General features: G+C 38.7%; 1 protein-coding gene across 4 annotated transcripts in view; it reads right to left on the reverse strand.

Moving 5' to 3' along the window:
- The window catches only part of cyth1b (cytohesin 1b), a 49063-nt gene that overhangs the window by 10946 nt on the left and 16407 nt on the right, over positions 1–21710 (reverse strand). For 2 of the 4 annotated variants that reach the window (XM_057358426.1, XM_057358424.1), the window contains exon 2: positions 3082–3164. In XM_057358426.1, the coding sequence (XP_057214409.1) occupies positions 3082–3164 (83 nt within the window). Of the gene's footprint in view, positions 1–3081; positions 3165–12723; positions 13058–15193; positions 15421–21710 lie in introns of those variants that run through there. The other 2 variants (XM_057358425.1, XM_057358427.1) reach the window with 2 other exon arrangements.

Below are 21710 nucleotides of genomic sequence, written 5' to 3' on the forward strand. Positions count from 1 at the left end.
TAAATTATGACAGGAATTGTATTTTTGGGTGAACTATGCCCTTTAAGTTGATACGTCAAGGAAACACAAATGAGAAGTCCATCACTCCGTTAAATCTCCTGGGCTATGAAAGAGCAACCTCAGAGCAAAAAACCAGATAGAAACTTTCTCCGAAAGGCTGCGAGTGACAAACATCTGCTACAACAAAGATGGAACAAAGCAGTCATGATAATGATGACGTTCAAATAGAGCGTTGCTAGGTGATACCCGCCATATAAAGGTAACATGTAAACAAGCACAAGTTGTCAGCCCACACCTTTCCATTTGTTCTGTCCTTATGCAACGCATTATAACGTCCGTCTCCTGGCAACACATAGAATTTCCAAGCTGGAAAGAAAAGTTTACGGAGGTTGTCAATCATTCTAATAACTATAACTATAAATAGCACTTTGTTTCCATTAGACAAACATTACATGCCCAACTGACCAATCGCGCCATCAGTATTAAGAAAGGGACATGCATCCATGTGCTTAATAAATCAATCTAATATCAACTGTAGGTTTTATGAAATCATTGGGACGCATCTTGTATTTCTCAGAACTCCATGGCTGCAAATAGTGAACATTTGCCCAGATCTTTTCATGTTATCAGATGAGTGACCTCATATGGATGGACGGGATGGTGCTATCATACACTCAGCATCCATCAACTACACCGAATCCCAATTGGAATGACAGCGGTGCCTTCGATAACAAGAGAAGCCTTCAGGGCCCGCTGCACGTAGGGGTGAACACGACAGACATAGAAAACTGATCCAAACGCCCGGACGCTGCTGGTTCAGAGAGCGCAAACAAAAGCCATTTAGTTCAGACAGCCAAGTGTCGATTTTCAAACTAACCAGTTTTTGTAGCAGAATTTGAAGCATGTTGGGAAGTGGCAGATGATTACTTATACACGAGGACTAAAGTTCTGTCTAGTCTCTTTCACTTGAAAGGAATAACATTAGCGCATAGCTGACCTGGTTCGGCTAAGACTGCGATTAGCATGTGGGGGTGTGAGGAAAAGTGGGATGAGCAACTGGGGCGTTTTTTTTGTAGTCAAGTTTAAAAGTTCGGGAAGCAAGAACTAAACATGAATTTACATTTTTACACAAAGGTACAACTTTTTTTAAATGTATTGGCAAATGCACAAATTAACATGACCCAACATTAATAAACGCTGTGGAAGTATTATTCATTGCCAGCTACAAGTCCAATGTGTCATTTTTCGGAGGATCTACTAACAGAAATGCAATATAATATACACAACTATGTCTTCAGAGGTGTATAAAGACATTACATAATGTAGTGTTATGTTTTCTTCCTGCCCTTAATAGGCAGCATCACATTGTGCGAGGGTCTTTCAGAGACATGGTGGTCTCCTTAAAGAAGCTAATCTGATCCTCTGATCATGACCCCACCACCCATCACAACCTACATCCATGTGTAGGAGGGGCAGAGGTCTTATAATGCTTCCGTGTTATTTTTAACCCATGGTTGGGTCAAATATAATGAATTTTTGGGTTAATTTTAACCCAACGGTTGCGTTTGAATCTTTTTTTGACCCAACCATGGGTTGATAATAACCCAGCATTTTTTAGAGTGCGGATGCTGAGCACAGAAAAATAAAGATTAATAAAAATTAATTAAACCTCCTGTAAAGTGAAATATGATAAAAGGAACTGAATGCATTCAAATCATTTTGAGATGAATCCCAGTTTAAAATTATGTGCAGACTACAGGGAAATAAGAGGAATACTCCTGGGGTATATTTGGCCTAGAAAGGTTGTTCTACATTAGGATGGCTGCCATGATCACATGGCCAGCTAAATAATACTAAATGTGCGTTGGTATGCATCCTATAAGTGCTGTCAATTACAGAATAAATGAATCAAGGGTGACAAATACACCTGCATGGTATTTTGACAATGGCATAGCCAAAAATTCAGATTCAGACTGCAATTAAATTTAGCCAGCAAAACTTAAACAACCAAACCACATTGTGCACATTTAAACATTATGTTGTCAATTTAAAACCGTTAAGAGCCATAAATAACCTCATGAACGCATCACAAATGACTTTTTAAACTTTTTAAAACACAAATAAATGGCTTAATGGCTTTATGCCAGCAAAATTTCACATGCTGTTCAAGGACAGAAAATGGCAATAGATTGAGACAGGACTGGCAGTTAGTGCCACAGAGTAATGCCAATAAACTTCATTTGGAGTTTTACTAGATTCGGTAGATCTAGATTTACTAGATTAGTCATTTGAGCGATGGAGGGCACTGTGTTTGGCAAAAAGGGGCTTTAAAGGCGGGGTGTCCAATTTCTCTTAGCCGTTGTTGATTTTCAAATCACCAAAACAAACACACACCTACCCCCATCTTTCGCTTTCGTCAGCGCTCGGCTAATGTCCGTCCTGTGCACTGTGCACCTTACTGCTGAATGGCTACAAGGTTGTTTTGGTACTCAGTTGTCTAAAGCGTAATTCGGAAATCGGTTACCCCGTCTTTAATGGTTGACATTCCAATTGCGTAATATAATTAGCATAAGTGAATTTGCTGGACCTGTTTCAAAAGATCGCACATCCCTCATGAACCAGTGGTTACGGTGTCCGTCCAGGGTTGGGACAGCCCATCAATCCTGTACACAATCAATCCTTTACGCAAAAACTATACAGCCAAGGTCACACAACCGGTCGCAAAGAAACCACCAAACCCTGTCCAGTCCCATTCCCAACAGATTCTGTTCATCACAGCTGCCGTGCATAGATAAGCATCATATTGATTTGGTGAAATTAATTAGTTTAATAAGACATCTGGAAGACAATAAAGAGCCAGTCTACCAGATCCACCCAAACATGAGCAACGCCCAAAGCATTGGGTTACAAAAATGACAACGCAACACAAACAGCAGTTTTCACAGGGTCACATATAGTTTTATATAAACCATCACACTACACAAAAAAAGTGACAAAAAAATGACACAGAAGTCTAGTCTTATTGATTGTGGATTTGTGTTTAATTATTGTGTACACATGCAATGTCATCTGAAGTGTTACCTGTATGTCTTCCAGAAGCTCCTGTTTGCGTCTCCTGATGTTCTCCAGCTCTTGCTTCTCCTCTGGCGTCAGGTCGTCCGGGACTTTGTTTGGAAACAAACAAAAGCAAACAATGAGTATATATACGTAAACAAACGTGAATGTAAACAAATAAAAAATATGCAAACAGTCAAGTTGTAGTGTCTTGACCAAACACTTTTGTTTAGCAAAAACATTTCTAAGCGGGTACATGAGGGAACAAATCCTTTTTAAAAGAAACAACATCAGAAAAAACTGAAGTTGAAAGCAAGGAATGGAACAAACATTAGACAGCAATCAAAAGGTAGAGGAGACGGTAAGACTGGAAGTAAATTGTCCAAGGCAATGAACTGCCTTTGAGAGCCAAACTGACTCGGCAATCAATAGTCAGAAAAACACATCAGAGTTGTTTATGCGGCCCTCTGATCGAGAGATTCGGGAGGCGTTTAAAGGGGTCATATGACGCGAATACATGTTTTTCTGTGTCTTTGGTGTGTTATAAGTTGCCCATCCATGTATTAGACACGTAAAATTGCAAAAATTAAAGTGTCGGGAAAAAAAATGCATTCTATCTAAAAGCGAATGCTCACCCAGACCTGCCTGAAACGCCTCGTGTAACCACACCCCCACAAATCTACGTCAGTTCGTGGTATGATTTAACTAAGACCGCCCAAATGTAAACGCAAGTAAGGTGGGCGTACCTGTCAGTACAATTGCTTTGGAAGCTGATGTTCCAAATATGGTAAGAGGCGTTACATTTCTGTCACACGCTTGCAGTATTCGACCAATCACTACGCGCTGGTTAACTGGCCAATCATAGCACGATGAGCGATGAGCGTTGTAAAAAATCTGCGCGCTTCAGAGAGGCGGGGCAAAGAGGAGATACAAACATGCACGGTATGTGGAAAATACAGCGTTTTTTTAACCTTAAATCGTGTATACACAGATGCATTACATCTAAAACAAATGATCATATTCATTTAAGCCGTGTCATATGACCCCTTTAAGTTCAAAGAGTAAAGTTGTTTATTTCATAAAATGCTTCATCTTAGTTTGTCTCTCTCAGCCATTTCCAAGAATTTAAAGTGCCAGGCGATAGGATGACGTCACCCAAACTATCGCATGGTGGTGTCTAGTTGTGGTGTCAACTAAATGTACATATCGTCGCTGTCGGGCGGAATCCTCGTATCTCCAAAACCATTATTTTTCAGGAAGTTAAAAAAACTGCATATTTTTGAGTTATTAAACATTGTATCGTTAAAGTTGGTATTATACCATATATTGCTATCATATACTGTTGTGTACCAACATCAACACAACATTTCCCCAAAACCATGTTTAATCGGAGATACAAGGTTTATAACTTGGGAGCAGAGAGATACGAGATTACGCTGTCATTGATAAGAACGGTATGGACACAGACGTCGCTGCTGCCAGCAGTGTTCATCAAAGTCTGCGGTCGCGTTGAGCCTTTTGACAAGAGACGAGGCTTTAAGAGCTAATGAAAGATAACGACTGTGGTTACATACATCTTCCTAAACTCTATTTTAAAGGTTTAAGAACTATAAGTGATGTAATACAAAAAACGATGAGCTGACTAGGCTGTCTAATATGCGGAAATTAGCCGAATCTGCTCGCAAACTTACTTCGTGGCTCACGGGCTTCCTTCTGCACCGAAGCATTACAGCTATCGATTTTTAACAAAACAGGCCTACTCAAATGTATCTAACCTAACTATTTTCACTCGTTATTGTCTAAAAAAACTTTAAATCAGGAGACATAATGCCGAGAGGCTCCAGCGGAGTGAAGAAGAGGTGGAGTTACGAGACTTCTCAGACAGTTGAAGTGTCCAATGGAGTTAAGAGATTTGCTCTCAAGCTATTTTCAACACTTTAGATTGGTTAATAATTTGTAAAAATAACAGACCCACATGGGGACTGACCAATAACATCGATTTGTGAAAAAATATGAAATTGACCAAATATGGACATAGGAGGTTTCCGCCCGACAGCGACGATATGCAACAAATATCTCAATTAAATAAGCAAATTACTCTTTTTTTGGAAGGTCTCACTCTCAGTTAGAAAATAATTTTACTTTACAACATGTTATTTTCATGACATGAATTAATTAACAAGTCTCAGATTATTCCCAACCATCAGCAAAACAAGTTTCACAGAAGCACCCGTCCACCTCAACAGTTCTGAAGTGCTCTGTAAAAATCTGACGCAGGAGTTTGCTGATCACAAATAATTTATAAGGACCTTGCATCCATAAACCCAAAGACTCCAATTCAGCTTTAGTGTTTTGTTCAAGAACGCTGAGGTCTGTTCAATACCGGGCTCAGTTCCAATAACCCCAGTATATTTCTTGCTCGGCTGGCAGTAAAAGAGTTTGCTTTCAATCTTTGTGCACTGGATTATAAATATGGGTATAGTATTATTTATAAATAAGATATAAAGCATATAATCAATCTATTATGTGTTTTAGAAGGCATTCATTTTGTGCGTTACACAGAAAAGCCACAGGTTATTAGTGAAGAATGACAAAATATTCATTTTCAGTAATAAATTAATTACTTTAAATATATTTAAATGTATTAATCTTCACTAATAAATAAGGCACTTAAAGTCCATCCTGCTGTCTTTGTTAGTCATATGATCAGTTCTCATCTCAGAATAAAAACAGAGACACTAAGCCATATGATATGATGACCCTCACCTCTCATGTGACCTCAAATTCTTTCCCGGTGGCCGGCGTTACAGCCTGACCTTGCACACACCCCCACAGACCCCCCAACTAGTGACCTGTGATGATCTGAAAAACTAATTGAATCCTGGTTCCATTCACACAGAAAGGTGAGGTCGCCACGGGCATCTCCTGCTGTAACCATAGCAACGGATCACAAACCATCAAAGCTCCGGACATCAAGGCACCATTAGCTGATGAAAACATCACCACTTTGATCAAAACACGTCCTCCCTCTAATCCACTTGCATGCTCATTTAGTAACGTTTTTGTTTAGTCACCATCTGCAAGCTCATTGGTTGGCTGAATTTTGTAGATTTACCCACACAATCTTGTATATCTGGGCCTACTGTGATATACAGTAGGTTTTGTGCTGTCCAGCTAAATTCATCATCACATCAAAAGCATAACCACGTTTCGAATCAAGTACTCGTCACCATGGAAACGCACTGCATGTACTTCAGGAGAAATTCTCCAGCTGGGACGTTTGACAGACAAGCTGTGAGCAAAAATCCCATCCAAAAAGCCAACGCTTCCCCCATTTTACATGAAACTGGTACAGTATTCTCCAGCAGAAATCTATTAGTCTCACCTCATGTAACGCAGGAATCTACACACAGTACACGTGTTCACAGAGAACATGTCACACGAGAGCAAAAGGTCGATCAGGTGGGGAGGAGTGAGCGTGGGATAAATGGAGCTCTAATACGCAGGGTAATTTCAAAGAGAGCGATATGAGATGATACAATCATAAACTTTCAAAAATCTATCACGTAGACTGCAACAGTAGCATGCAGCATATAACAGCAACATAGTAATAATTTACATTTAAGAAGAGCAATTTAATCTATAATGTATTTGGTCATCCTTAAAAAGAATATAAATATACATCTACGGAGATGTTTTTTCTAGTGGTGCAACGGATCACAAAACTCACGGTTCGGATCATTTTTCGGATCAGCTAATGTAAATGCTCATCATAGTTTTATCATTATATATTATAATAATAAATTACAATAACTTGTTTTTGCAATCAATAAAATGCTCAAAAATATATAACCTTATATAAGAGGTTTAAGAATTGTATTTTAAAAAATAAATAAATAAAATAAAGGTGTGAAAGTAGGCCTACCCGGAAGATAACAGATTAATTAACATCATGATTTAAAAAATGACCGCATGTATAGCAACGAAATATGATATAAACGTGCATTTCGAGTAAACAGCTGACAACTGGATCTCTAGAGATCAGATTGTAAATGTGACAGGTGTTATGAGGTGGCGACCATGAAGTATCTCGACCGACTTTCTCTGGTCTTCTTAAATGCATTACTCAATCGTGAGTGGGTGGCGCATCAAAATTGTGAAGTGGTGCTTGGTTGGACGCGTGGATCGCGTCATTTGCGCTTTGACTCAACACAACTTTGCTGCTTGTGCAGCAGTTTAAATTAAGATGTATGTGAGAATGCGCTTTAATATTGTACTCATCCAGATACTGGAGAGAGAGAGAGCGCTAAAACTGGAGACAGAGTGAGAGCGCATCTTTTACTCTATGATGAATAAACTTACAGTTCATCCGCGGGTCACATGTGTTCCGAACCGTAGAGCACGATCCGTACGGATCCGTCCGTTTCACCACTAGTTTTTTCTAAAGTATATCATTTAAAGGGGCACCAGACAAATATTCAAGTTTAACTAGTGTGTTATTTGACTACTCCAAGTATTCTGGTCAGTCATACAGAAGGTCCACTGTTGACTCGAGAATTATGCGTCTCTCTAGCCAGAATTTCAGAATTTCTTGAATGACTTCTGGTATGACGAACCGAACACACATCATTTGAGCAGAGGACAGTCAACACTAAAGTTTATGACCGACCAGCAGCAATACTGCTTAAAGCAACAGCGTCACAGACCGTCTTGGTAAAATCTTAAAATGCTTTGTTTTCTAGATAAAGTTAGAAGTCACAGCCAGCGTTTTAGCAGCAGGGACAAACCCTGAAGCAAATGAAAGGTTAAACAGTCATGAGGGTCTCAATAACTGTCCTGTTTGGCTGTTCCAGAGACTAAAGAGCCATCCATGAAGCAGGGACAAAAGCATGTTTATTGACAATGTTAACCATAGAGACTCAAAGTAGTCGGGGGCCACTGACTAAAATTAGTGATTCGTTTCATATGTCATGTGGTAGACAACAAATTGGACAAATGTACCCCCAGAAACATGGTAACAAAACTAAAACTCAGACTGTGTTAACTTTCTTGCTTTGATTAACATGGTTGCCATTCAGACAAAAATGAGCCAAATGTGTTTCATGTGACAAATTATTGGCTGCCAAAAGTGTGAAACCATTGTTTAGAAATGAATATTGCAAGTTCTTTGGTTTGTTAACAGTAAATTATAAATGTATATAAAATAATTATTGTTACGTATTTGTGTTAATGTAGGGCTGGGACGATATATCGTGTAATGTTTATGCTCAGTTTCTCAATGAATTCCGGTTAAATGCTGCCACATCCGAAAGCCAGAGGGCGCTCTCGCGCAGAAACTCTGAATATGGGACACAGAAGAAGAACGATTTACACACACACACACACACACACACACATAAGGTGCATCCCAAATCGTGCACTTATGCACTAGTCTACGGCATTTTGTAGTATACACTCACCTAAAGGATTATTAGGAACACCATACTAATACGGTGTTTGACCCCCTTTCGCCTTCAGAACTGCCTTAATTCTACGTGGCATTGATTCAACAAGGTGCTGAAGCATTCTTTAGAAATGTTGGCCCATATTGATAGGATAGCATCTTGCAGTTGATGGAGATTTGTGGGATGCACATCCAGGGCACGAAGCTCCCGTTCCACCACATCCCAAAGATGTTCTATCGGGTTGAGATCTGGTGACTGTGGGGGCCATTCTAGTACAGTGAACTCATTGTCATGTTCAAGAAACCAATTTGAAATGATTCGAGCTTTGTGACATGGTGCATTATCCTGCTGGAAGTAGCCATTAGAGGATGGGTACATGGTGGTCATAAAGGGATGGACATGGTCAGAAACAATGCTCAGGTAGGCCGTGGCATTTAAACGATGCCCAATTGGCACTAAGGGGCCTAAAGTGTGCCAAGAAAACATCCCCCACACCATTACACCACCACCACCAGCCTGCACAGTGGTAACAAGGCATGATGGATCCATGTTCTCATTCTGTTTACGCCAAATTCTGACTCTACCATTTGAATGTCTCAACAGAAATCGAGACTCATCAGACCAGGCAACATTTTTCCAGTCTTCAACTGTCCAATTTTGGTGAGCTCGTGCAAATTGTAGCCTCTTTTTCCTATTTGTAGTGGAGATGAGTGGTACCCGGTGGGGTCTTCTGCTGTTGTAGCCCATCTGCCTCAAGGTTGTGCGTGTTGTGGCTTCACAAATGCTTTGCTGCATACCTCGGTTGTAACGAGTGGTTATTTCAGTCAAAGTTGCTCTTCTATCAGCTTGAATCAGTCGGCCCATTCTCCTCTGACCTCTAGCATCAACAAGGCATTTTCGCCCACAGGACTGCCGCATACTGGATGTTTTTCCCTTTTCACACCATTCTTTGTAAACCCTAGAAATGGTTGTGCGTGAAAATCCCAGTAACTGAGCAGATTGTGAAATACTCAGACCGGCCCGTCTGGCACCAACAACCATGCCACGCTCAAAATTGCTTAAATCACCTTTCTTTCCCATTCTGACATTCAGTTTGAAGTTCAGGAGATTGTCTTGACCAGGACCACACCCCTAAATGCATTGAAGCAACTGCCATGTGATTGGTTGATTAGATAATTGCATTAATGAGAAATTGAACAGGTGTTCCTAATAATCCTTTAGGTGAGTGTATATAGTGTGAGAGGTTCGCTCACATTGAAAATTCTCAAAAAAAAGTGTACTTTAAGTATGCTGATGATGCACTTTTTCAACCGAAAATATGAAGTGTGAAACTATGGACGCTTCACACACTCGACGGTCGCAGTTTCGCTTAAATAGCTGAAGGGAGTTGTGGATATCGGACAATGCTCAAGAAAAACTCTCCTGTGCAGTGACAACGCTTCAATCTGATGATGACTTAAGTATTGCTAGGCAAAACAGATGAAAACTACATTAAATGTACAAATTTGCGCTCGTCTGGGAAACCGATATACTTCCGGTTAGCATAAAACAGTTTAGTATTCCATTTGGGACGATACTACTCTTCTGAAATTCATACACTAGATGGTTGAGTGCATAGTGTATAGTATGTCATTTGGGACAGCTCTTTTTCCAGGAAATGCCAAGGGTCATTTTCTATCGCTGTTCTTCAAACCTTTTCAGGTATTTTCATGATAATAAAGTATATTTATAATGATGATGTTTGACGAGTGTTGCTTTTTCAAATGCACGTTATAAACGAGAACGAGCACTACTTCCTACTGATCAAAGAGCCGTAGTTCACGGAAGAGCTGTGCATAAAACACAGAATCGATCTAGACAGGTATAATTGGTGTAAATCGCGATATATAGCATCACAGCCCCATGTTAATGTTTGTATATTAAACAATGCGTATCGTTTTCTGTTGCCACTTGACCAATGCTAACTCAAATTTGTAACAGCATCCACCACTTTAACAGAAATAGTTGAGATTGAGGTCTGCAGGCCAGCGCTGACCTCGTAGAAGGCCTGACTTTGAATATATCTAAATGCTCATTCATGCATACACGACGATACAAACTGTACAACCGTGAGGTCTGTTGCATCTGCATGTTCAGACAGTTATTAGCCAAATCCCCCTTCGTGCGTTTCTAACACACACAGCTTTTGCTAAAACTACATTAACATCTCATTAACACATTCCTAATGAATCATTAGAGGACAAAATCTTAACTACTCATGTGTAAAGAGGAAACAAACTATAATTACAAAAATAATTTTAAACAAAGAGATCAAGGCTAGCAGAAGGTTGGTATACAGGGGATACAAATTCACACCATATTTTGGTTTCACAACTAACTATCTGAAAATAAATTAAACGCATCTTCTTTGTGGTTCTGTGAAACACAGCAGCTTACATGTCTGGCTTCAGTTATCAAACACTACACAACTTTACAATCTATAATCCTATGAAATTATACCTTATCTATTTATGGCTTTTGTATCCTGATTGGTGTGTTATAATGTGTATGGTAATACAATTTAATGGCCGAGATTTATTTTGAATAAGATCCCTGTCCTGTCAGCATGTTGCTAATGATATAGCAGGTTGTTTCTTTGCATATTTTTTTACCAATAGTGTTGTTTACATGGCAGGGATAAAAGCAAAACACTGTTTGATTTATCCAAACTAAAGGAGATCAAGAAACGCTAACTCTTATTATATAGTACTCTTATTTTGGTGCACAGAGGGGAAAAAAATCTCATATATATATCGTAGCTGTCCTGCAAAACCCAGTGACAAACATAAAGGGTGACTAATAATAATGATTTATGGCACAAAAAAAATGGAGAAGCAAGGTTTCAGAAGGACAGCTGTGATATGACCCCGTCAATGCATTTGGACCTTAGTTTTACAACTTATTAAGACAGTATTAAATAAGACCAAATAAAAATTTAAAAAGCATGAGTATACCTTCTATAATTCAAGATATTCATCCCTGTATAGCGCAATACAAGTTTAATACGAGCACCAAATGGTACCAAAATTAATTACGAGCTCTTAAATTCTTCAAGATCAAGTAAAAACTGTTTCAGGAAGCTAACGCAAACTTTGTTATACTCTTTAAAATGCACGACATCGACACAGCTTAAAGACAGAATGCCATGCCTAGCATACTCTCCCAGCTGACCAGGTCAATTCAGTACACTCACTAAATACCAGACACGTCACTCCTGCAAAGACATACGGCGGGGGCAGTGGAATGTGCTGTCATTAATCACGCCACCGCCTGTGCGCTGTCTGTACGACATGAGCATTTGATCATCCGTATGGGCAGAAGAAAGCATTCATTTAGAATGCTGACGTTACAAATAAACTCTGAACGCACATTTCATATTCATCTGCACTAATCAGACGCATCTTTAGTAGAGCGACCAATCCCAGAATGCATAGCTGCAAATTTAGCTAAAGAAATTGATCCAAGCTGCGAGAGAAAATTATACTTTAATCCGAATACTTTATTTAGGACTAATAAGTATGCAGAGAAAAAGAATAACAAAATTAAGACATTTTTCGAATGCTGTGCATTTTGTGCTACCTAGAAAATCGCATTTTCTGATTAGCAACACTCAAAAATCAATGCCGAGTCACAAAAAGCAATATTTGGCAAAGTTGTTACTCGTTCCAGTCGAGTAAGGATCCAGGAGCAAGACAGCTAGTATTTTTGAAAATGTAGCCAAAACACGATATGATGTGTATACAAACAAATAAACAAACAAAAACATAGAAGATCTTAGTTTAACCGAATTATCGGTTGATACGCAAACACTCCCCACTGGTTCCTTTCGCCACATTGTCTCTGCAACAGACTGATAAGAAAACAGCGGCAGAACAGTAGCTACAGATCAGAATAACAGTGTAATCGAGTCATTCCAGAAACACGCACGAAGCCTTCAACTAAATAGACAAAATGTGCTTCAACTGGCACGAGTTTTCTGATGTCACACTAACTCTCTAGAATGACTAAACAAACTAGTCGGGGGGGGGGGTCTCCCACAGGCCTGTAATAGCAACTGTCACTGTGCATACAATTTATAATATGTACATACAACCAAACACTTGCATATTTAAAACAAAAGGCTGAATTATAAATACCAAATAAATACTAAAATGTCATATTAATGCAATTAATGCATCTACATTACCTGTGTAAATAATCCACTACCGGCGAATAGCAGGACAGCACGTTCTATGCCTCCACAATTTTCAAGTGCTTTTGATCCATTTATCCGGATAAAGAAATGTTAATGCCCTACTGTAGCACATAACTACCAGCAAAACTCTTAAGACCTTTTGGTTATCTCTTACACTCCATCTGTAGAATGGTATAATGATGCTATGGAAAGATGAGACAATCAGTTTTCCAAGACGCCATTAGGATGATGGGAATGTTTGTCAGTTTGAGTACAGGACAGGAGTCCAACCTACAAATAGCTACGGTATCTAGACTATTCTGCTCTCCTCACAAACTCTGCTGTGTGTTGAAACAACCCCCTCCTCTATTCCTCATGCTCTCTCTCTCTTTATCTCTCCCTCATCTTGTCTCCTCCCAGGGCACACGTATCGATTTCTGCTCGCTCAAGAGCTCCACCTTGTGGCTGTACAGAATTTTGCCCCTTGTTGTAATTTAGTGACTGCACATCAGGTATATTAATGGCCAACACCAATACAGAAATGTGGACTACAGGGTGGCAGATATAATACAGAAATAAAATAAATATTAGATAATGCTTTAATACAGGCAAGATTTGCACGTAAAGAAACCGAACAATCGGATTAAAAACCAGAAGAACAGCAAAAGAGAACACAGAAGCAATTGTTTCCCTTTCTAATGTGCTTTTGTCTCATTCTGATTCAATCCTCAAAGAGCTTGAGAACAAACATACCTCTCCCAAATAGGTATGTTTACAGTCTGGTGGGTTTTTGTTGTAGTTCTATCCAGTCCGGTTGTCCCTCCAGACTCAAAAAGTGGCTCACAAATACAGATGCAAACAGAGCAATAATAGTCTTGGCCTGTTTTCTATTGTATTCATCTTTCATCTGCCAACCTGTTTTGTGACTCAAAAAAATTAAATCCAGCCAAATGTGAGCATTGAACAGAAAACACAGCTAATCTAGACATGGCCTGAATTCCACGCCAGTCAATCACAGCAGAAACTTGGCTTATGGTTAGAAATCAAACAGCGGCTCCTCATGTGAACTAAAGAACCTGATTTGGGCTTTCACCAAGTAAAGCCGCCGCTGACCTGGATATCCAGGGTAAGGGAAGAGGATTGGTCTCAACCACCCATTTCCCATGTCATTAGTCACATGAAGAATGGATCTTGGGTGTTAATAAAACATTACAAAAATATGGCATGACGTGAGCATTTTGAAATCTAAATCCCCATTATTCACCCAAAAACCTCTTCTGAACTTCTGCTCTACTTTTTCCCTTAAAACAAACAAACAGAACAATGGTCACGTCAAAGACAACTTTAAGTGCCTGAAGAGATCAACTTTCCTTTACAGAGCTAATATACTCCTAAGGAAATTTACTTAATTAATATTGCATATAGGAATTTATAGTCTGTTATATTTGACCTGTGCTTCTCTCTCCTTTATCCTAAATGTGTGCTCTCACTGAGCGTGTGTGTGTGTGTGCGTGTGTGTGCGTACTTGTCTGTGTACGTACGTGTGTGTGTGTGTGTTGTGTGTGTGTGCGTGCGCATCCTTGTGTGTGTGTGTGTCTCTATGTCTATGTGTGTTAGTACGTGTGCATATTGTGTGTGTGGAGTGTTTTGTATGTGGGTATGTCTGTCTTCTGTGTTTTCAACCTTTTCTTGTTTCTGCAGGTACAACTTTAATTATTTTGCTTATAGTCAATATGTCTCATGTACAGCTGCTTTGTAACAATGAAAATTGTAAAAGCGCTATATAAATAAAGTTGAGTTGAGTTGAAAAAGGAAGATATTTACATATTTCAAAGGAAAAAATGAATTCACACACAAATTAGTCTGCACAAAAGTTTACATTCGTTTGCTCGCATCATCAAAACCGTGCAATTTGGACTTTGACATATTACACTGCGACTTTTTTCTAGATTATGTAGCATTTGCGCGATTGTGTTTGAAATTGAATGTAAATGAATTAAATTTGACGAAAACGCTGAAAGAGCATGAAAAAACACTTCACACAAACACTTTTAATGTACAGTAGCTTTACCTCTCTATCGTACCCCTTCATTTCCTTACGGCAACAAAATTGGGAAAAAGCTGCATGCTATTCAGATCACCACCCAAAGGGGGATTTCAGTTCATCCCCTCACGAGAGAGGTCAGCTTAATTTACACCGCAGCTGTTGTACTTCTAGTTTAACGGGTTTGGCACAACAAACGTTTGTCATTAATGACGCTCGGTTTTAGTAACGTTACCTTTTTTTAATTCATTCGCGTCGAGCGCTTTATCATGAAAGCATGGACGGACCTGTTGCATCGAATACGATCCTACACGCTTCCGTTAACGTGCAACAAACCAATCGATGGTAAATGAATGACAGTAATAACATGTAAACACCTGCCACAGCTCGATTTTTAGAGATGTGACGTTTTCGTAAAAACTTTTGAGACTCACTCACCGATGCCATCTTCTGATTTCAGCACCATGATCACAACGCTGATCCTTCGAGTCGGGCCGATTAAATATTCTGGTGGTTTAAGAAACCTCTATTTGTAACCTTTAGTCTCTTAAATCTCTCGGTTACGAGTTGTATCGAAACTCAAAACTTTAACAAAAGGTGTTTGAACGTATTCGCATTAGCAAAAGAGACCGGACGTCACCACGAAAACCTCATGCTCAGCAAACGGGGCGTGGCCTGATGATGACGAGCAGCCAGTCAGCGTATTACGCTGTGTTTTTTAGAGTGTGCGTGCCACGACACACACGCACGCACGCACACGGTGTAATCATTTTATTTTTGTAAACGTATCATTTTCAATAACATGGTATGTCCTCAAGTCAGTGTGAAAGGTTAAATTATATTAGTGACGTCATTTCAGACATTTTGCCCTCACAGAATATTACAGTTTTTTTCCAATTCATTTTTTCCCCAGATCAACTTAGTGTACTGTAAGGGCTGGCAGAGTAATGTCTCACAAATCATGCAATTCACCGTCAACATAAGTTGGGTGCATATCAAGGAACTGACGTTATGGTCGAGTAGGCCTATAACAACCCACTTATGTGGCTTGTTTGATCCTTCTGGTAGCAGTTAATTCATGTGGCTGGTAGACCAGATTAATGTGGGATAAAACATTGGAACAGAGAACTGCAAAAAGCCCATAATGATCATTACAACTAACCGTAAAACACTTCCCTGTTTCAATACAACATTCATATTGGTACTCGATGTGTTTCTAAACCAACAGAATTCCAAAGAAATTACATTTTATGATTTAAGATGAAAAATGACTCCTACAGCCTGAGGATGTTCAATTAAGCCTTCCAGCTATTCTTACAAGTAGACTCTTGTTTTCTGATGTTGTCCTCAGTAGGATAGTGCTTAGATCTAAACCATGACCAATGGATGATTATCCTCAGGACGGGTTAACAGTGCACTACGTGAACAAGTTCTTTGTTCGGCCGTTTACTGACCTATTAAGATTGCTATGGAACAAAGGTGAAAATGACTTGAACCAGTCAGAAAGTGCCAGCAGAAATGTATCCAAGCTGTGTGAATTTAATTTGCGTATCAGATGTGCTGGCAGCACCTGGGGTTGTGAAACTTTTTATATTTTTACCGTGCCATGGGAAACAGCGCAAACATCTATTTCGGTATCTATAAAGAAACCTGATACAACAACAGCCTTAGATGAGAAAACAAAACATCATGCGTATGTTTGTGTGCGTGTTACCTCAGTAAAGAGAGTGTGGACACCAAAACACCAGATGTTCCCAGATGACTGCACAGCCTGGTATTTACCAGTAAAATAAACCCTGTGTGAAGCCTGAGAAATGTCTTATTACAGACTGGAAACTGCACTTACACATTAAACAGTAAAGTAATCTTTGCCAAAGAATCTTACAATAAACCTCTGGCAATAAAATATGTTATTGTGTGCTTTATGAGAAAGGCTGCTCTATACTCTTTCTTTGTCAACATGACAAAACAGACAGCCATCATCATTGTTCCATGTTTCCTGTAGTGATATCTGATGATAGTCCGACTTCTCTTAAAAAAACAAGATAGTTTAAATCTCTAAAATGTTTTTGGTACCACAGAAAATGCTGGTGTGCTTTTCCTCATCTTTCACCCCAGCAAGCTGGCTATGGACTATACAGATGTCTGATATTGTAGACCCTCTCATGGTGAAATGTCCTTGAATGATTTATGAGATTTTAAAAAATCCACCTGAGATTTTCTGTATATTTCTTGCTAATCAAGATATATTCACAAGCAAGCACTAGAGGAAAATTCTTGCCAACCTGCCAATTACACTCTCTTGTGTTTGCTTTCCCCTACTCAACATGAAAAAAAAAGTTAGATTTGCTAGACTGAACCGTTTGACATTTTGAGATGCTTGGCGATGTCTTGTAAAGTTTCTGCTGTTGTCATGGCAACGAGTGCTTAAATATATAATTTTGGGCAAAACTAATTTGGCTGTGTGGGTAGATTCGATAACAACACTATACCATGATCTTGCTCGAAAACATTCACAGAGGTCATAAAATCCTTTGAATAAAACAGTATTATAACAGAAACCAAATACCCACAGGCGTATTGAATAGAAATAAAAAAAGTGTTTACTGAATATAACTCTTTGTTTCCATGGCACCAACCAAATGTTATTTCAAAAAGAAACCCCCGGATTTTTGATCTTCCTAAACTTCCGTTTATTAGGCAATTTGCACCAGTGTTCATAATTATGTGTTTGTTCTCTCTCTCTCTAACTAACAAACTCGATTTTTTATGTCATACTGCAGTATCTCAAAAAGCTTAGTCGCCTTTACTGTTTTGACGACACTAATGTATTATTTATTTAATACATAATAATGTGTTTTACATATATTTTTGCATTTTAATACATACTGTAATAATGTATTCAAAAGATAAATTTAATTTTAATTTGTTAAGTAATTGCTATAGCATAACATACTCATGTTTTTCAATGTTTTAGTGTTTAAATTTTTATATTATTACTCACACTGCCATTGCCAGTAATGTAGACAAGATCTTCACAAGATCTAGCTCTTATAGTGGCTCCCTATAACTGACTTTCCAAAGGAAATAAAAGTAGTCGGAATGTTAATGCACCGTTTCCCTGCAGCAGCTTAGACTGTCACCTTGATATGCACCTTGAGAAACTGTGAGAGTGTTAAGAACATACTCAAAGACAAATCACTTCTTCTACTTCTGCTAAGTTTATTCAACAAACACATTATGTACTTTGGGCTGTACACTGATATACAAAAGACTTGACTTTGACAAGGCATACTGTATGCAGGGCCATGTGGGTCATTAAAAACACATGGGTTCATGTTGAATGAAAGAGAACTTTCCTGTAAAATAAAGAATGAGAAATTTGTTTTCTAAATACAAGTTGCTCAAAACTCTTGATTCCTAAGGTTTAGTCAATACTGTAGAGAATGAAAAACAGACCTTGATCTACAGTACAGCCCATGCTGTCAGTAATGGCGTATTCAATCCACCAGGTGGCGCTATATAATTATGCATTTCATATTGAAAGAGCACATTTCTAATGCAAGCTATCTCCACAAGAAAGTTTTAGCGCATCATTTAAATGTAAATTAATACGGCGGCAGGACAAAAAGTGCAGTTGTGTGTGTAAATTTTGAGCATTAGATTAGATGGGAAAACCTGGAAACTGCAATTGTATTATAAAATAATGACCATATTACTGAATCCAGGAGTTTTATAAAGTTTATAGAGTTTTATAGAGATCTATCAGAGATTCTCTCTCTCTCTCTCTCTCTCTCTCTCTCTCTCTCTCTCTCTCTCATTCTCTCTCTCTCTCTCTCTCTCTCTCTCTCTCTCTCTCTCTCTCTCTCTCTCTCTCTCTCTCTCTCTCTCTCTCTCTCTCTCTCTCTCTCTCTCTCTCTCTCTCTCTCTCTCTCTCTCTGAGTTTAATGGTTTTCCCATTTTAACAAATTCTTGATAAAAATCTAATGTATGATATGAAATTAAGGCAATGCATTTGCAGCCATTCAGCCAATGAAGCAATATTCCCCCTGTCTGCTATTGGCCAAACAAACAGATCACATCATATTTGGAGCTGGTCATCACATCAAGCTGGTCAAGACGTCAATTAAACAGAGAAATGTTTTAATACCACCACAGCACAGATACTGTGTGCGTTTACACATTTTGGGGAAATAAACCTACATTACAAAAGAATACCTTTGATGTTTAATCTCTGTACACCAGCAATATAAATGGGGAATGTAGTGTTTGACATGAAAGTGTGTGTTATCTGAACTTTTATGTAGAATCCATTCCACATGCTCTGAAACTTGCAAAACCGAGAAATTAAAAGACATCAGACTAAGTGGGATGCTGCGCTTCAGCAGACATAAACACACAGACAAAACTCTTTCGGTTCAGTATGCTGATTTTGTATTCTGATTGTGAATGTGCAAACCAGAGCGAGCCAGTCCTAGCACACAGTGTCTTCTGTTTAAGGATAAGCAGATGTGAGAGCCCGAATTCATTTAAATACCATTTCCACCTTGTGCCCTGTCAGCATGACTCTAGTTAAGTGACTAGGGAATGATTATGGGAATTTTAATATAAATATAATATACAGTATAAGGGATCAGCCGGTCATAATCGCACAATTGCCTCAGACATGATCATCAGAGCTGATGCAAATGACCAAATAATATAATAAATGATGTTGAAATGATTGCACGCGAAAAGAAAAACACAACAAAGCACACATGAAGACTGAATGGACCACGGTCACTATTAAAAAAATATCTGACCGCCTGAATGCTGACCTATCAGAGTCGTGTAATAATTACAGCCATTTCCTTTTAACATTATGTGAGTAAAGACACAGCGTCTGAATCCATTAAGCTGTGTCCTTTCTCAACTGGTTGCCTGTGAATTACAAAGCACCGGGGTCGATCAAACAACTTAAGCAGTTATCTTTAAAAGGCTGTATTTGAATGCCAACTGAGAAGCCATCAGAGTATCTCAACAAAACGGCACACGATACCAGACATTTGAGTTCACATTGCTGTTGCCGAAAGCACCAAGATGCCAGATATTTATTAAACTCAAGATCTGGCCCTGTAACGCAGGTGCTAACAAACCATTACAAATACTAGCGTAGAAACAAAGGTCGCTCCATTTTCAGCGTAGCGGTAAAATCCTGCTTGCAAGCCTCTGAGTGCCTACTACTAAAGACATTGCAGTGGTTTTTAAAGTATACATCCAAAACTAAACATCAAGACGATACAATCCAAATTCAACAGTTTTAAGTCAATTGCGTGTTTTCTGTAGCCTACTATGCAATGTAAATACAAAAACCTTACACAGAACTCTCCTCAAATATTGCTTTGTCCAAATAGTTTGTCTACAAAAGTGAACATATTATGAAGGTAAGTCAACATTTCTAAAGATAACTTTAGTGTAACCTTACATGTAAACAGAGCAACTATGTATTTCAATGATGAATTTATTATAGTTGTGTTGTTGTTGGATTGAACTCTAGGTCTGCATTTCATGACCAGGTGGAGCCGGACCAAAATAAACAGTCATCACTCTGTCTCTGTCTCTCTTTCTCTATCACTCGCTTTTCCCTTGATATTTTGGTCGCCTCTGTTTAAGAACACACACTGCAATGCAAAAAGATACTCGTTACCACACCACATCACACCTGTTCCAAAGCTAAGAGAAATAAAGAACAGATGAGCTGGTTTAGAAGTCAAGGTAAAGATAACAAAAAAGTTGAACTATGTGGCTGCATAGAAACAGTAGCTAGAAACTTTTTGACACTAGTGTGAAAAATGTAACTATTTTTCTATTTCGTGTTATCGAAGTTGTATGGTCAGCTTTTTTCCAATAAAAAGAATAATGTTGACGTGGCTTAAAGCTACATACATATATAAAGAAATATAATATAATACAAATATAAATTCAGTCTTGTTTCACAATTTTTTTTAAAAGGTCCAGATTCTAATTTTTTGGAGGATATATTGACAGAAATGCAATATAATATACATAACTATGTCTTAAGAGGTGCATAAAGACCTTACATAATGAAGCGTTATGTTTTTATTACCTTAGAATTAGCTATTTCTATCGACATACACCGCGGGTCCTCTTACATGGAATTCTCCATGTTATTTCTACAGTAGCCCTTAACATGACAAACTGCTCTACAAAGCATGATTTGTAAATATGTTATCTCCTTACGCAAAGAAACAAAATGTGACGACATCTTAGTCCTGTAAGAGCTGCCGTAATGTTTCGAAAGAGAGGGGTGGAGTGAGCCGTTGGTTGCAATTGGCAATCTCACCACCAGATGCCGCTAAAATCTCCACAGTGCTCATTTAAGTTTAGTTTAAAGGATCATCATTTTTGCACTTTTATTCTGATTTAGTCCAAAAACTTAAAAATAGCAGATCGATTCCCGTCTCTGAGGGTCCTTTGCCGATCTCCACCCAACACGTTCCTGTCAGCTCTCTTTCTATCCTGTCATAATAAAGGCATAAAAGCCCATAAATATAATGATAAAAAAAACTTCAAAATAGCTTTCATCTAAGATGTCTGTGTATGACATCATCTCTGAGAATCGTCCAGTGACGACTGTGGTCTGAGCGTTCCATTTCATCACAAGGGCTGTTCTGTTTTAGCACAGAATTAAAAGTCAGACCGAACAGCTGCACGATTAAATAAGAAACCTGTTGAAATAGCCCTCTCCAAAGTGAACAGCTGAAATATCCTAATGTTCCGCGTGTCGTGGAGAAACATAAAGGCAAAAACTATTTCCGTGGATAGAGTTTATGAAAGAGAACAACAATATGACTGAGCAAATGGTGCTGAACAAACAGATGTGTGATGATGATGCCTAGAGCGAGAAAAACAAATACATATGTTGCATTTATCCCCTGATGTCTTTTTAGGCTTC

This window comes from Triplophysa rosa, linkage group LG18 (assembly GCF_024868665.1).
Source record: "Triplophysa rosa linkage group LG18, Trosa_1v2, whole genome shotgun sequence".
Lineage (NCBI taxonomy): Eukaryota > Metazoa > Chordata > Actinopteri > Cypriniformes > Nemacheilidae > Triplophysa > Triplophysa rosa.